Raw genomic sequence first — 16779 nt, forward strand, 5'->3', positions numbered from 1 at the left:
TGAGAGAGTCGATACCCGTACTGTGATAGCCCAGTGAGCGACTCGATACCCACACTGTGATAGTCTCCCAGTGAGAGAGTCGATACCTGTACTGTGATAGCCCAGTGAGAGAATCGATACCCGTACTGTGATAGTCTCCCAGTGAGAGAGTCGATACCCGTACTGTGATAGTCCAGTGAGAGAATCGATACCCGTCCTGTGAGAGTCTCCCAATGAGAGAGTCGATACCCGTACTGTGATAGTCCAGTGAGAGAGTCGATACCCGTATTGTGATAGTCTCGCAGTGAGAGAGTCGATACCCGTACTGTGATAGTCTCCCAGTGGGAGAGTCGATACCCGTACTCTGATAGCCCAGTGAGAGAGTCGATACCCGTACTGTGATAGCCCATCGAGAGAGTCGATACCCGTACTGTGAGAGTCTCCCAATGAGAGAGTCGATACCCGTACTGTGATAGTCCAGTGAGAGAGTCGATACCCGTATTGTGATAGTCTCGCAGTGAGAGAGTCGATACCCGTACTGTGATAGTCTCCCAGTGGGAGAGTCGATACCCGTACTGTGATAGCCCAGTGAGAGAGTCGATACCCGTACTGTGATAGTCTCCCAGTGAGAGAGTCGATACCCGTACTGTGATAGTCTCTTAGTCAGAGAGTCGATAGCAGTACTGTGATAGCCCAGTGAGAGAGTCGATACCCGTACTGTGATAGTCTCCCAGTGAGAGAGTCGATACCCGTACTGTGATAGTCTCCCAATGAGAGTCGATACCCGTACTGTGATAGTCTCCCAGTGAGAGAGTCGATACCCGTACTGTGATATTCTCCCAGTGAGAGAGTCGATACCCGTATTGTGATAGTCTCCCAGTGAGAGTCGATACCCGTACTGTGATAGTCTCGCAGTGAGAGAGTCGATACCCATACTGTGATAGTCTCCCAGTCAGAGAGTCGATACCAGTACGGTGATAGCCCAGTGAGAGTGTCGATACCCGTAATGGGACAGCCTCCCAGTGAGAGAATCGATACCCGTACTGTGAGAGCCCAGTGAGAGAGTCGATACCCGTACTGTGATAGTCTCCCAGTGAGAGAGTCGATACCCATACTGTGATAGCCCAGTGAGAGAGTCGATACCCATACTGTGATAGCCCAGTGAGAGAGTCGATACCAGTACTATGATAGTCTCCCTGTGAGAGACTCGATACCCGTACTGTGATAGCCAAGTGAGAGAGTCGATACCCGTACGGTGATAGTCTCCCAGTGAGAGACTCGATACCCGTACTGTGATAGTCTCCCAGTGAGAGAGTCGATACCCGTACTGCGATAGCCCAGTGAGAGAGTCGATACCCGTACTGTGATAGTCTCCCAGTGAGAGAGTCGATACCCGTACTGTGATAGCCCAGTGAGAGAGTCGATACCCGTACTGTGACAGTCTCCCAGTGAGAGAGTCGATACCCGTGCTGTGATAGCCCAGTGAGAGAGTCGATACGCGTACGGTGATAGTCTCCCAGTGAGAGAGTTGATAGCCGTACTGTGATAGCCCAGTGAGAGAGTCGATACCCGTACTGTGATCGTCTCCCAGTGAGAGAGTCGATACCCGTTCTGTGATAGCCCAGTGAGAGTCGATACCCGTACTGTGATAGTCTCCCAGTGAGAGAGTCGATATCCGTACTGTGATATTCTCCCAGTGAGAGAGTCGATACCCGTACTGTGATAGTCTCCCAGTGAGAGAGTCGATACCCGTACTGTGATAGCCCAGTGAGAGAGTCGATACCCGTACTGTGATAGTCTCCCAGTGAGAGAGTCGATACCCGTACTGTGATAGTCTCCCAGTGAGAGAGTCGATACCCGTACTCTGATAGCCCAGTGAGAGAGTCGCTACCCGCACTGTGATAGTCTCCCAGTGAGCGACTCGATACCCACACTGTGATAGTCTCCCAGTGAGAGAGTCGATACCTGTACTGTGATAGCCCAGTGAGAGAATCGATACCCGTACTGTGATAGTCTCCCAGTGAGAGAGTCGATACCCGTACTGTGATAGTCCAGTGAGAGAGTCGATACCCGTATTGTGATAGTCTCGCAGTGAGAGAGTCGATACCCGTACTGTGATAGTCTCCCAGTGGGAGAGTCGATACCCGTACTGTGATAGTCTCCCTGTGAGAGACTCGATACCCGTACTGTGATAGTCTCTTAGTCAGAGAGTCGATACCAGTACTGTGATAGCCCAGTGAGAGAGTCGATACCCGTACTGTGATAGTCTCCCAGTGAGAGAGTCGATACCCGTACTGTGATAGCCCAGTGAGAGAGTCGATACCCGTACTGTGAAAGTCTCCCAGTGAGAGAGTCGATACCCGTACTGTGATAGCCCAGTGAGAGAGTCGATACCCGTACTGTGATAGTCTCTTAGTCAGAGAGTCGATACCCGTACTGTGATAGTCTCCCAGTGAGAGGGTCGATACCTGTACTGTGATAGCCCAGTGAGAGAGTCGATACCCGAACTGTGATAGTCTCCCAGTGAGAGAGTCGATACCTGCACTGTGATAGCCCAGTGAGAGAGTCGACAGCCGTACTGTGATAGTCTCCCAGTGAGAGATTCGATACGCGTACTGTGATAGTCTCCCAGTGAGAGAGTCGATACCTGTACTGTGATAGTCTCCCAGTGAGAGAGTCGATACCCGTACTGTGATAGCCCAGTGAGAGAGTCGATACCCGTGCTGTGATAGTCTCCCAGTAATAGAGTCGATACCCGTACTGTGATAGTCTCCCAGTGAGAGTCGATACCCGTACTGTGATAGCCCAGTGAGAGAGTCGATACCCGTCCTGTGATAGTCTCCCAATAAGAGAGTCGATACCCGTACTGTGATTGTCTCCCAGTGAGAGTCGATACCCGTACTGTGATAGCCCAGTGAGAGAGTCGATACCCGTACTGTGATAGTCCAGTGAGAGAGTCGATACCCGTACTGTGATAGCCCAGTGAGAGAGTCGATACCCGTACTGTGATAGTCTCCCAGTGAGAGAGTCGATACCCGTACTGTGATAGTTCAGTGAGAGAGTCGATACCCGTACTGTGATAGTCTCCCAGTGAGAGAGTCGATACCCGTACTGTGATAGCCCAGTGAGAGAGTCGATACCTGTACTGTGATAGTCTCCCAGTGAGAGAGTCGATACCCGTACTGTGATAGCCCAGGGAGAGAGTCGATACCCGTACTGTGATAGCCCAGTGAGAGAGTCGATACCCGTACTGTGATAGTCTCCCAGTGAGAGAGTCGATACCCGTACTGTGATAGCCCAGTGAGAGAGTCGATACCCGTACTGTGATAGTCTCCCAGTGAGAGAGTTGATACCCGTACTCTGATAGCCCAGTGAGAGAGTCGATACCCGTACTGTGATAGCCCAGTGAGCGACTCGATACTCACACTGTGATCGTCTCCCAGTGAGAGAGTCGATACCTCTACTGTGATAGCCCAGTGAGAGAATCGATACCCGTACTGTGATAGTCTCCCAGTGAGAGAGTCGATACCCGTACTGTGATAGTCCAGTGAGAGAATCGATACCCGTCCTGTGAGAGTCTCCCAGTGAGAGAGTCGATACCCGTACTGTGAGAGCCCAGTGAGAGAGTCGATACCCGTACTGTGATAGCCCAGTGAGAGAGTCGATACCCGTACTGTGATAGTCTCCCAGTGAGAGAGTCGATACCCGTACTGTGATAGTCTCCCAGTGAGAGAGTCGATACCCATACTGTGATAGTCTCCCTGTGAGAGACTCGATACCCGTACTGTGATAGCCCAGTGAGAGAGTCGATACTCGTCCTGTGATAGTCTCCCAGTGAGAGATTCGATAACCGTACTGTGATAGTCTCCCAGTGAGAGAGTCGATACCTGTACTGTGATAGTCTCCCAGTGAGAGAGTCGATACCCGTACTGTGATAGCCCAGTGAGAGAGTCGATACCCGTGCTGTGAGAGTCTCCCAGTAAGAGAGTCGATACCCGTACTGTGATAGTCCAGTGAGAGAGTCGATACCAAGACTGTGATAGTCTCCCAATGAGAGAGTCAATACCCGTGCTGTGATAGTCTCCCAGTGAGAGAGTCGATAGCCGTACTGTGATAGTCTCCCAGTGAGAGTCGATACCCGTACTGTGATAGTCTCCCAGTGAGAGAGTCGATACCCGTACTGTGATAGTCTCCCAGTGAGAGAGTCGATACCAGTACTGTGATAGCCCAGTGAGAGAGTCGATACCCGTACTGTGATAGCCCAGTGAGAGAGTCGATACCCGTACTGTGATAGTCTCCCAGTGAGAGAATCGATACCCGTACTGTGATAGCCCAGTGAGAGAGTCGATAGCCGTACTGTGATATTCTGCCAGTGAGAGAGTCGATACCCGTACTGTGATAGTCTCCCAGTGAGAGAGTCGATACCCGTACTGTGATAGTCTCCCAGTGAGAGAGTCGATACCCGTACTGTGATAGTCTCCCAGTGAGAGAATCGATACCCGTACTGTGATAGCCCAGTGAGAGAGTCGATACCCGTACTGTGATAGTCTCCCAGTGAGAGAGTCGATACCCGTACTGTGATAGTCTCCCAGTGAGAGAGTCGATACCCGTACTCTGATAGCCCAGTGAGAGAGTCGATACCCGTACTGTGATAGCCCATCGAGAGAGTCGATACCCGTACTGTGATAGTCTCCCAGTGAGAGAGTCGATACCCGTACTGTGATCGCCCAGTGAGAGAGTCAATACCCGTACTGTGATAGTCTCCCAGTGAGAGAGTCGATACCCGTACTGTGATAGTCTCCCAATGAGAGTCGATACCCGTACTGTGATAGTCTCCCAGTGAGAGAGTCGATACCCGTACTGTGATAGTCTCGCAGTGAGAGAGTCGATACCCATACTGTGATAGTCTCCCAGTCAGAGAGTCGATACCAGTACGGTGATAGCCCAGTGAGAGTGTCGAAACCCGTAATGGGACAGCCTCCCAGTGAGAGAATCGATACCCGTACTGTGAGAGCCCAGTGAGAGAGTCGATACCCGTACTGTGATAGTCTCCCAGTGAGAGAGTCGATACCCATACTGTGATAGCCCAGTGAGAGAGTCGATACCCATACTGTGATAGCCCAGTGAGAGAGTCGATACCCGTACTGTGATAGTCTCCCAGTGAGAGAGTCGATACCCGTACTGTGATAGCCCAGTGAGAGAGTCGATACCCGTACTGTGACAGTCTCCCAGTGAGAGAGTCGATACCCATGCTGTGATAGCCCAGTGAGAGAGTCGATACCCATACTGTGATAGTCTCCCAGTGAGAGAGTCGATACCCGTTCTGTGATAGCCCAGTGAGAGTCGATACCCGTACTGTGATAGTCTCCCAGTGAGAGAGTCGATATCCGTACTGTGATATTCTCCCAGTGAGAGAGTCGATACCCGTACTGTGATAGTCTCCCAGTGAGAGAGTCGATACCCGTACTGTGATAGCCCAGGGAGAGAGTCGATACCCGTCCTGTGATAGTCTCCCAGTGAGAGAGTCGATACCCGTACTGTGATAGTCTCCCAGTGAGAGAGTCGATACCCGTCCTGTGATAGTCTCCCAGTGAGAGAGTCGATACCCGTCCTGTGATAGTCTCCCAGTGAGAGAGTCGATACCCGTACTGTGATCGTCTCCCAGTGAGAGAGTCGATACCCGTACTGTGATAGTCTCCCAGTGAGAGAGTCGATACCCGTACAGACAGTCTCCCAGTGAGAGAGTCGATACCCGTACTGTGATAGTCTCCCAGTGAGAGAGTCGATAACCGTACTGTGATAGCCCAGTGAGAGAGTAGATACCCGTACTGTGATAGTCTCCCAGTGAGAGAGTCGATACCCGTACTGTGATAGTCTCCCAGTCAGAGAGTCGATACCCGTACTGTGATAGCCCAGTGAGAGAGTCGATACTCGTACTGTGATAGTCTCGCAGTGAGAGAGTCGATATCCGTACTGTGATAGTCTCCCAGTCAGAGAGTCGATACCAGTACGGTGATAGCCGAGTGAGAGAGTCGATACCCGTAATGGGACAGCCTCCCAGTGAGAGAATCGATACCCGTACTGTGATAGCCCAGTGAGAGAGTCGATACCTGTACTGTGATAGTCTCCCAGTGAGAGAGTCGATACCCGTACTGTGATAGCCCAGTGAGAGAGTCGATACCCGTACTGTGATAGTCTCCCAGTGAGAGAGTTGATACCCGTACTCTGATAGCCCAGTGAGAGAGTCGATACCCGTACTGTGATAGCCCAGTGAGCGACTCGATACTCACACTGTGATCGTCTCCCAGTGAGAGAGTCGATACCTCTACTGTGATAGCCCAGTGAGAGAATCGATACCCGTACTGTGATAGTCTCCCAGTGAGAGAGTCGATACCCGTACTGTGATAGTCCAGTGAGAGAATCGATACCCGTCCTGTGAGAGTCTCCCAGTGAGAGAGTCGATACCCGTACTGTGAGAGCCCAGTGAGAGAGTCGATACCCGTACTGTGATAGCCCAGTGAGAGTGTCGATACCCGTACTGTGATAGTCTCCCAGTGAGAGAGTCGATACCCGTACTGTGATAGTCTCCCAGTGAGAGAGTCGATACCCGTACTGTGATAGTCTCCCAGTGAGAGAGTCGATACCCGTACTGTGATTGTCTCACAGTGAGAGAGTCGATACCCATACTGTGATAGTCTCCCTGTGAGAGACTCGATACCCGTACTGTGATAGCCCAGTGAGAGAGTCGATACTCGTCCTGTGATAGTCTCCCAGTGAGAGAGTCGATACCCGTACTGTGATAGTCTCCCAGTGAGAGATTCGATAACCGTACTGTGATAGTCTCCCAGTGAGAGAGTCGATACCTGTACTGTGATAGTCTCCCAGTGAGAGAGTCGATACCCGTACTGTGATAGCCCAGTGAGAGAGTCGATACCCGTGCTGTGATAGTCTCCCAGTGAGAGAGTCGATACCCGTACTGTGATAGCCCAGTGAGAGAGTCGATACCTGTACTGTGATAGTCTCCCAGTGAGAGAATCGATACCCGTACTGTGATAGCCCAGTGAGAGAGTCGATAGCCGTACTGTGATATTCTGCCAGTGAGAGAGTCGATACCCGTACTGTGATAGTCTCCCAGTGAGAGAGTCGATACCCGTACTGTGATAGCACAGTAAGAGAGTCGATACCCGTACTGTGATAGTCTCCCAGTGAGAGAGTCGATACCCGTACTGTGATAGTCTCGCAGTGAGAGAGTCGATACCCGTACTGGGATAGTCTCCCAGTGAGAGAGTCGATACCCGTACTGTGATAGTCTCCCAGTGAGAGAGTCGATACCCGTACTGTGATAGTCTCCCAGTGAGAGAATCGATACCCGTACTGTGATAGCCCAGTGAGAGAGTCGATACCCGTACTGTGATAGTCTCCCAGTGAGAGAGTCGATACCCGTACTGTGATAGTCTCCCAGTGAGAGAGTCGATACCCGTACTCTGATAGCCCAGTGAGAGAGTCGATACCCGTACTGTGATGGCCCATCGAGAGAGTCGATACCCGTACTGTGATAGTCTCCCAGTGAGAGAGTCGATACCCGTACTGTGATCGCCCAGTGAGAGAGTCAATACCCGTACTGTGATCGTCTCCCAGTGAGAGAGTCGATACCCGTACTGTGATAGCCCAGTGAGAGAGTCGATACCCGTATTGTGATAGCCCAGTGAGAGAGTCGATACCCGTACTGTGATAGTCTCCCAGTCAGAGAGTCGATACCCGTACTGTGATAGTCCAGTGAGAGAATCGATACCCGTCCTGTGAGAGTCTCCCAGTGAGAGACTCGATACCCGTACTGTGAGAGCCCAGTGAGAGAGTCGATACCCGTACTGTGATAGCCCAGTGAGAGAGTCGATACCCGTACTGTGATAGTCTCCCAGTGAGAGAGTCGATACCCGTACTGTGATAGTCTCCCAGTGAGAGAGTCGATACCCGTACTGTGATAGTCTCCCAGTGAGAGAGTCGATACCCGTACTGTGATTGTCTCACAGTGAGAGAGTCGATACCCGTACTGTGATAGTCTCCCAGCGAGAGAGTCGATACCCGTACTGTGATAGTCTCCCAATGAGAGAGTCGATACCCGTACTGTGATAGTCTCCCAGTGAGAGAGTCGATACCCATACTGTGATAGCCCAATGAGAGAGTCGATACCCGTACTGTGATAGTCTCCCAGTGAGAGACTCGATACCCATACTGTGATCGTCTCCCAGCGAGAGAGTCGATACCCGTACTGTGATAGTCTCCCAGTGAGAGAGTCGATACCCCTACAGTGATAGCCCAGTGAGAGAGTCGATACCCGTACAGTGATAGCCCAGTGAGAGAGTCGATACCCGTACTGTAATAGTCTCCCAGTGAGAGAGTCGATACCCGTACTGTGATAGTCTCCCAGCGAGAGAGTCGATACCCGTACTGTGATAGTCTCCCAATGAGAGAGTCGATACCCGTACTGTGATAGTCTCCCAGTGAGAGAGTCGATACCTGTACTGTGATAGTCTCCCAGTGAGAGAGTCGATACCCGTACTGTGATAGCCCAATGAGAGAGTCGATACCCGTACTGTGATAGTCTCCCAGTGAGAGACTCGATACCCATACTGTGATAGTCTCCCAGCGAGAGAGTCGATACCCGTACTGTGATAGTCTCCCAGTGAGAGAGTCAATACCCCTACAGTGATAGCCCAGTGAGAGAGTCGATACCCGTACTGTGATAGCCCAGTGAGAGAGTAGATTCACGTACTGTGATAGTCTCCCAGTGAGAGTCGATACCCGTACTGTGATAGTCTCCCAGTGAGAGAGTCCATACCCGTACAGATAGTCTCCCAGTGAGAGAGTCGAAACCCGTACTGTGATAGTCTCCCAGTGAGAGAGTCGATACCCGTACTGTGATAGCCCAGTGAGCGAGTCGATACCCGTACTGTGATAGCTCAGTGAGCGAGTCGATACTCGTATTGTGATAGCCCAGTGAGAGAGTCGATATCCGTACTGTGATAGTCTCCCAGTGAGAAAGTCGATACCCGTACTGTGATAGTTCAGTGAGAGAGTCGATACCCGTACTGTGATAGTCTCCCAGTGAGAGAGTCCATACCCGTACAGATAGTCTCCCAGTGAGAGAGTCCATACCCGTACAGATAGTCTCCCAGTGAGAGAGTCGATACCCGTAATGTGATAGTCTCCCATTGAGAGTCGATACCCGTACTGTGATAGTCTCCCAGTGAGAGAGTCGATACCCGTACTGTGATAGCCCAGTGAAAGAGTCGATACCCGTATTGTGATAGTCTTCCAGTGAGAGAGTCGATACCCGTACTGTGATAGTCTCCTAGTGAGAGAGTCGATACCCGTACTGTGATAGTCTCCCAGTGAGAGAGTCGATACCCGTACTGTGATCGCCCAGTGAGAGAGTCGATATCCGTACTGTGATAGTCTCCCAGTGAGAAAGTCGATACCCGTACTGTGATAGTCTCCCAGTGAGAGACTCGATACCCGTACTGTGATAGCCCAGTGAGAGAGTCGATACCCGTACTGTGATAGTCTCCCAGTGAGAAAGTCGATACCCGTACTGTGATAGTTCAGTGAGAGAGTCGATACCCGTACTGTGATAGTTCAGTGAGAGAGTCGATACCCGTACTGTGATAGTCTCCCAGTGAGAGAGTCGATACCCATACTGTGATAGTTCAGTGAGAGAGTCGATACCCGTACTGTGACGGACTCCCAGTTAAAGCCGTCTGGTGATGTCCCTTTTCTCCAGCTGTTGCTGTCGGACTTTGATCAGAGGGGCGGTAGTACTGGAAGTAGATCTTTGGATGGTGTTCTGAGGGTCCAGTAAGTCTAGGTGACTGCTTTATGATGTAATCTAACTGGTCTTTACGCAACTCTTACCTTTAACAGTCAGTACAGAAGGTGATTCTTTCCAGGTTTCTTCGACTAAGACCCCTCCCATCTTCCATCGAAACTCCGTAGGCTTTGGCCGTCCCACTGCAGCGCAGGTCAGGTTGAAGGGTGTGTCTTTAAATACAATGATGTCTTCCGGCTGCACGGTGAAGTATGGCAGACCTAGTCAGGAAAATATGAGTGTCGTTACATATCAACCAGCTAAATTCCAATGACATCATCTCTCCCAATCAATACATCAGCATGGTCTTTGGCACTTCATTCGGTGGTTCCATCAATTACCCATACTGCACCAACGAAGGAACAGGCATTCAGCAATGTCATCGTCCCAAGGGACTATTTCTAGCCTGAATCCAAGCTGAGCCAGGATTCTGACTGTACTGTGTGTCCTATGAGTATGCTCACAGGTTTGTAGAGCTGTAGCATTGTGAGTGGCTTAGTCAGTCACATGATGTTTACAAGACTCAATAAAACCCCAGCCAGTTGGGTCTAGGTCATCCACGCTGACGTATGCAGTTGTGAGCCTAGTGGATGAACTGGTAATGTGTAGTGCGATTATTAAACCTTTGTTAATAAACCAACTAGTTCTTAATAGCAATCAATGTGTTGCTATAAATTCTTAAGCAAAGAACCCATGAAGCAAATGCATTATACAGACCTTGTAATGTCTCTTACCCTAAACCCTGCACAATGATCCCCTTTATAGATTCTGAAATGTCCATTATCCTAATCCCCACACAATTATCTTTGATACAAACCCTACAATCTCCCGTATTCTAAACCCTGGATACTGACCCTCTAATCTGCATTACCTAAACCCTAAACCCTGGATACTGACCCTATAATCTCCATTACTCTAAACCCTAAACCCTGGATACTGACCCTATAATCTGCATTACCCTAAACCCTAAACCCTGGATACTGACCCTATAATCTCCATTACTCTAAACCCTAAACCCTGGATACTGACCCTATAATCTGCATTACCCTAAACCCTAAACCGTGGATACTGACCCTATAATCTCCATTACCCCAAACCCTAACCACTAACCCTGGACACTGATATGTAAACCCTTGAAAGTCACTCTAGGTACAGTCCCCCTCTCCCCTCTATGTTCAGCTCAATAAACCCTACGCACTGGCTCTCCCTTGCCCAGGACAACATTAATATTTCCATCCTTACCTTCCACAACTAAAAAGGCCTTGTTCGAGATGACGTGAACTCCTTTTGCACTTGCCGAGCACCAATACCAGCCCATGTCTGTCTGCTGCACGTTCGGCAACCTGAGAAAGGGATATCGATGCAAACCAAGATTTATCACAGTGAAACTTAGAGCAAACAATTGAGTTATGTGTTAAAGTAACATCGCTGATTTAACTCCAAGGGACAAGCCAGGCTCCAGGTACTTGTGTTTTTCCCTCTCCCTGATATTTCTGTCGATAAATGGATCACGTACTGTGGAACTAAGCCACACAGAATAGGAAAGGGCAAAGTGTGGACTGATTTGTCTGATGTCAGCCAGGGGCTGTGACTCTACAACTGCCCTCTGTGCCCTCCGGCAAGTTGAGCATTCAGGCTCCTGACAGCTGTTCAATTGGACAATGCCCATGTGTAGACATCGGGTGGAGCTGGCGTCAGGTACAACTGAGATCCCCTTCCTGCCATGGTCAGAAACTTGGGCTCACAATCCAAAAATGGTCACTTGGCTAAAAGTAAAACTTGCGTTTATACAGCACCTTTCACGACCTCAGGATGGCCCAAAGTGTTTTAAGCCAATGAAGTACTTTTTGAAGTGTAGTCACTGTTGTAATGTAGGAAACATGGCAGCCAGTTTGCACACAGCAAGCTCCCACAAACAGCAATGTGATAATGATCAGATAATCTCTTTTAGAGATGTTGGTTGAAGGCTAATTATTGGCCAGGACACCAAGGGAGAACTCCCCTGCACTTCTTCAAAATAGGGCCGTGGGTTCTTTTGTGTCCACCCGAGAGGGCAGATGAAAAATGAGCACTCTCTCAGTACTGCGCTGGAGTGGCAGCCTGGATTTTGTGCTCAAGTCTTCGGATTACATTGGATATACGGCACAGAAACAGGCCATTTGGCCCACCCAGTCCATGCTGGCGTTTATACTCCACTCGAGCCTCCTCCTGCCATTCCCTATCTAAATCTATCAGCATAACCCTCTATTCCCTTCTCCCTCATATGCTTGTCTAACCTTCCCTTAAATGCATCGATACTATTCGCTTCAACCACTCTCTCTGATAGTGAGTTCCACATTCTCACCACTCTCTGGGTAAAGAAGTCTCTTCTGCATTCCCTAGTGGATTTCTTGGTGACTATCTTGTATTGATGGCCTCTAGTTATGCTCTTCCCCACAAGTGGGAACATTCTCTCTGTATCCATTCTATCAAAAGCTTTCATATTTTAAAGATCTCTATTGGTCACCCTTCAGCCTTCTTTTTTCAAGGGAAAAAGAGACCCAGCCTGTACATCTTTTCCTGATATGTGTACCCTCGCATTTCTGGCATCATCCTTGTAAATCTTCTGTGTGAGTGGGGCTGGAACCCACTCAGGTAACGGTATGCCTGTGGGGTTTGCGGGATTACCTGATGATGCTCAGCAACTCGTCCTCGCCAAGGGCCACGCTGGTGAAATCCGCATTGTGCAGCTCTTTGTCATCCTTGAGCCAGTGAATAGCGGGCAATTCCCAGACTCCTCTCAACTGACATCGCATCTGGGCACTCAGACCCAGTGAGACTGTGAGATTGGTGGGGCCGACCACAAACTCCAGCCCTGTCGAAGGAAAAAGAAAGGAATGAGATATTGCTCCTGAACGTAAGAAATAGGAGCAGGAGTAGGCCATTCGGCCCCTCGAGCCTGCTCCGCCATTCAATAAGATCATGGCTGATCTGATCTTGGGCTCAGCTCCACTTCCCTGCCCGCTCCCCATAACCCTTGACTCCCTTATCGTTCAAAAATCTGTCTATCTCCACCTTAAATATATTCAATGACCCAACGTCCACAGCTCTCTGGGGCAGAGAATTCTAAAGATTCACGACCCTCTGAGAAAATAAATTCCTCCTCATCTTTGTTTTAAATGGGCGACCCCTTATTCTGAAACTGTGCCCCCTAGTTCAAGATTCCCACACGAGGGGAAACATCCTCTCTGTATCAACCCTGTCAAGCCCTCTCATAATCTTATACGTTTCAATAAGATCACCATTGGATCTCTGGCCTTGCCTTCTCGCTAGGGGAGCATCCATGGTCCTAATGCTGGTTGCTACCCTTTCTTGTACAGGTATCAGTCTTGGTTCAATGGTGGCACTCTCGATTCTGAATCAGGATGTCGTGGGTTCAAATCCCACACCAGAGACTTGAGCACAAGATCTGGACTGACACTCCAGTGCCAGTACTGAGGAAGTGCTGCACTGTCAGAGGTGCCGTCGGGTGAGATATTAAATGGACTTGGTTCTGAAAATATACAACCTCTGCAGTGCAGCAATCAGCAGAATCAGTTAGCAGAGTTGCTTAGGGCATGATTCCCAATACGCCAGGGTCACAGGTTGATGTACCCTGCCTGGCAATGCTTTGCCTAAGACCAAGTCAATAGAATGTTAACTGCGTAGCCAAAATAGAACACTAGTCAAAGGATGTCTGTACTGTACTGTACAGAGCTCTGGTCAGAACGTGCCTCGAGTATTGTGAACAGTTCATGTCAGCGAGACACAAGGGAGATGGATTCATTTGTTAGAGGAAGTGAGTTATGGGGAAAGACTTGGGGGGTGAAATTGCCACCTTGTTCTAGCCCCATTAGCGGGGGTGTGCCAATGGAGCTCAATGGCGTTTTGGTCCGGGCAAGGGGGGTGATTGCAACTCCCGGGAAATTGCCGCGCGGGTTGTGAAGCTGATGGGCATTTGCTGCTGGAGCACCCCTTAAGGCTTTCAGCGCTCCAGGCCCGCAATTTATTTTGTCGGCCGACTCTTGAATCGGCCCGGCAATGGTGGCCCTCGCATCGACTGGGCCACCATCGTGCAGCCCAGCACTCCATTATGGGTGCCGGGCCGCTGGCCCAGTCAATCGTGTCCCTGATGGCCAAGTGGCTGGCCACTAAAGGGCCTGCAGAGTGTGCAGCGGGCCCTCCCCTTTAAATGACAGGGGAGGGGCGTTTAGCGAGTCAGTGATACTCCGCGTAGCGCTGGGCTCTTGAGCAAGGGACCATGGAGCAGGAGGTTGCCCAATGGGAGGAGGTGCAGAGTAGAAAGGCTGTAATTATTCAGTACGGTGGCATTGTGGTTATGTTACTAGACGAGTAATCCAGAGGACTGGACTAATGACCCAGAGACATTTGTTCAAATCCCACCACGGCAGCTGGGAAATTTACATTCAATTGAATAAATCTGGAATTAAAAAGCTAACATCAATAATTGTAACAAAGAAACTATCGGATTGTCGTGATGTCCTTTAGGGAAGGAAATCTTACCTGCTTACCTTATGTGACTCCAAACCCACAGTAATGTGGTTGACACTTAACTGCCCTCTGAAATGGCCTAGCAAGCCACACAGTTGCATCCATCCGCTACAAAAAAGAAAAAAACGGAGACACCAACGGGCTTCAATCTAGGTACCAGATTTGAACACGACAAAGCCACACCCAGCCCAATAGGTCCTGCAAAGTTCTCCTCACTAACATCTGGGGCTTTGTGCCAAAATTGGGAGAGCTGGCACACAGACTAGTCAAGCAACAGAATCTTACCTTTTAGCCAACATTCGAGACTCCTCTATCACTATCCCTGGGTACGTCCTGTCCCACCGGCAGGACAGACCCACCAAGGGTGGTGGCACAGTGGTATACAGTCGGGAGGGAGTGGCCCTGGGAGTCCTCAGCATTGACTCCGGACCCCATGAAGTCTCATGGCAATAGGTCAAACATGGGCAAGGAAACCTCCTGCTGATTACCATCTACCGCCCTCCCTCAGCTGATGAATCAATACTCCTCCATGTTGAGCACCATTTGGAAGAAGCACTGAGGGTAGCAAGGGCACAGAAAGTACTCTGGGTGAGGGAGTTCAATATCAATCATCAAGAGTGGCTCAGTAGCACCAATACTGACCGAGTTGGCCGAGTCCTGAAGGACATAGCTGCCAGACTAGGCTTGTGGCAAGTGGTGAGAGAACCAACATGAGGGAAAAATCTACTTGACCTCGTGAGTGGGGCTTTCGAGTGCTGCTATAATTAAAGGGTTAAGAATGCATCTCAGGACTGAAAAGAGCTAAGTAGGCTATTGTAGTGGTCAGCTTTCTAAGTTGCTTAACGGGCAGAAGAGATAACACTAAGATTAACATGTCAGAATGATTAACTGTTGCAAGTTGTGTAACCTGAGGACAATTACAAATAGCCAAACTGTTGACCCAGAGGGGCAGTTAAACAGGGCAAGGGGTCAGACATAACACGTTGGAGAAACTCCATCTGGTATGAGACATAGGTGAATGATTGACTAATTCCCTTTCACGTCAGCAATTGTGCACACGGGCTTTGGACCAATTAAACGGCATAGGGAACCATGCACAAGGCTGACATGCATCATTAAGTGTATAAAAGATTGCTTGGAATGTTGTATCTTCGGAGAAGCCTGGCTACAGACAGAGAGCAAGCGGTCTCTCCACCGTTGCAAATAAAGACTACTTGAATCTTCGAACCCAGGCCTGGTGTTGAGTGCTTATTGTAAATACTCCACTACAATTGGCGTAGTTGGCAGGATCTCAAGCAAATGGCAGACACCTGCAGATGGAAGCCATGTCAAAGGCATGAGTACATATTAATTACCACGCACAGTTAGGACAAGGGCAGAAATCTGTCTGGTGTCAGCTGCCTGAGAGATCGAAATCTGCAGGTCAGGCCGAGACTTTGCATAGTCAGCGGAAGATCCCAGGTGAAATAATTACGATTGGTTATATAGAAGTGTGCCTGTGTAATGATGCGATTGCTAATTGTTATAGATTGCAAGTAATGGTCTCACTCGTGAGGAGTAAGTAAGGGATGTATCGCTGACAACCAATATGTTGCAAGTATCGGTCTCACTCAGGGCAAGTAAGTAAGGGACTTACCGCTGACAACCAATAAGGTTGCAAGTAACGGTCTCACTCATGAGGAATATGTAAGGGACGTACTGCTGACAACCAATAGCCATGGGAAGTGAGAATCCAGACCACCCACCCGCTGAACAAAGAAAATGGTGGGAGTCGGAAAAGAAACAAAAGGAGGATAAAGCCCTCGTTTTAGTCACTCGCGCGTATTATGAATTAAGGGGACGGACTATAGACTATTGACTGAGAAAGCGATTAAATAAACCGACAGTAGGTATGATGGCGACAGCACCCACAGGACACACAAAAAGGACGACAATGTAGAAGGAGGAGGGGGGGGAGGTTTAGAGAAGATCTCTTCACCCAGAGGGTGGTGGGGGTCTGGAACTCACGGCCTGAAAGGGTGGTAGAGGCAGAAACCCTCACCACATTTAAAAGGTACTTGGAAGTGCACTTAGAGTATACGGGAATCAGAAATTGAAACTGGTTTAAGGAATAATGGATAGTTATAACTCAATAAAAAGGAGAAAAGGGAAGATCATGTTTCTTTCTTACTGTTCTGGTGTATTTCTTTGGTGTTTAAAGTTTTTGGAAGTCATATTCCTTTGTGTGGTTATAGCTTCTCCCCCTTTTCCAAGCGGCATTGGGAAGTTTAAGATTGGAATTACTGGGGTTAATTAACCTATTAAAAGCTAGACTTTTATTATGGCCATGATAAAATTCTAGTTGATGTAAATTGTGTGGAGAGCCTTTAGTTCCAGACATAAGGCATTTCACATCAATAATTGAT

The 16779-nt window shown here is 49.3% G+C and overlaps 1 protein-coding gene across 3 annotated transcripts in view; it reads right to left on the reverse strand.

Annotated features, from left to right (window-relative positions):
- The window catches only part of tyro3 (TYRO3 protein tyrosine kinase), a 163099-nt gene that overhangs the window by 110133 nt on the left and 36187 nt on the right, over positions 1-16779 (reverse strand). For all 3 annotated transcript variants that reach the window (XM_070877400.1, XM_070877398.1, XM_070877401.1), the window contains exons 2-4: positions 12512-12698; positions 11087-11187; positions 9892-10065 (exon numbers count right to left, since the gene is read on the reverse strand). In XM_070877400.1, coding sequence (XP_070733501.1) covers positions 9892-10065; positions 11087-11187; positions 12512-12698 — 462 coding nt within the window. The remainder of the gene's footprint in view (positions 1-9891; positions 10066-11086; positions 11188-12511; positions 12699-16779) is intronic.

The sequence above is a fragment of the Pristiophorus japonicus genome, chromosome 4 (assembly GCF_044704955.1).
Source record: "Pristiophorus japonicus isolate sPriJap1 chromosome 4, sPriJap1.hap1, whole genome shotgun sequence".
Taxonomy (NCBI): Eukaryota; Metazoa; Chordata; class Chondrichthyes; family Pristiophoridae; genus Pristiophorus; species Pristiophorus japonicus.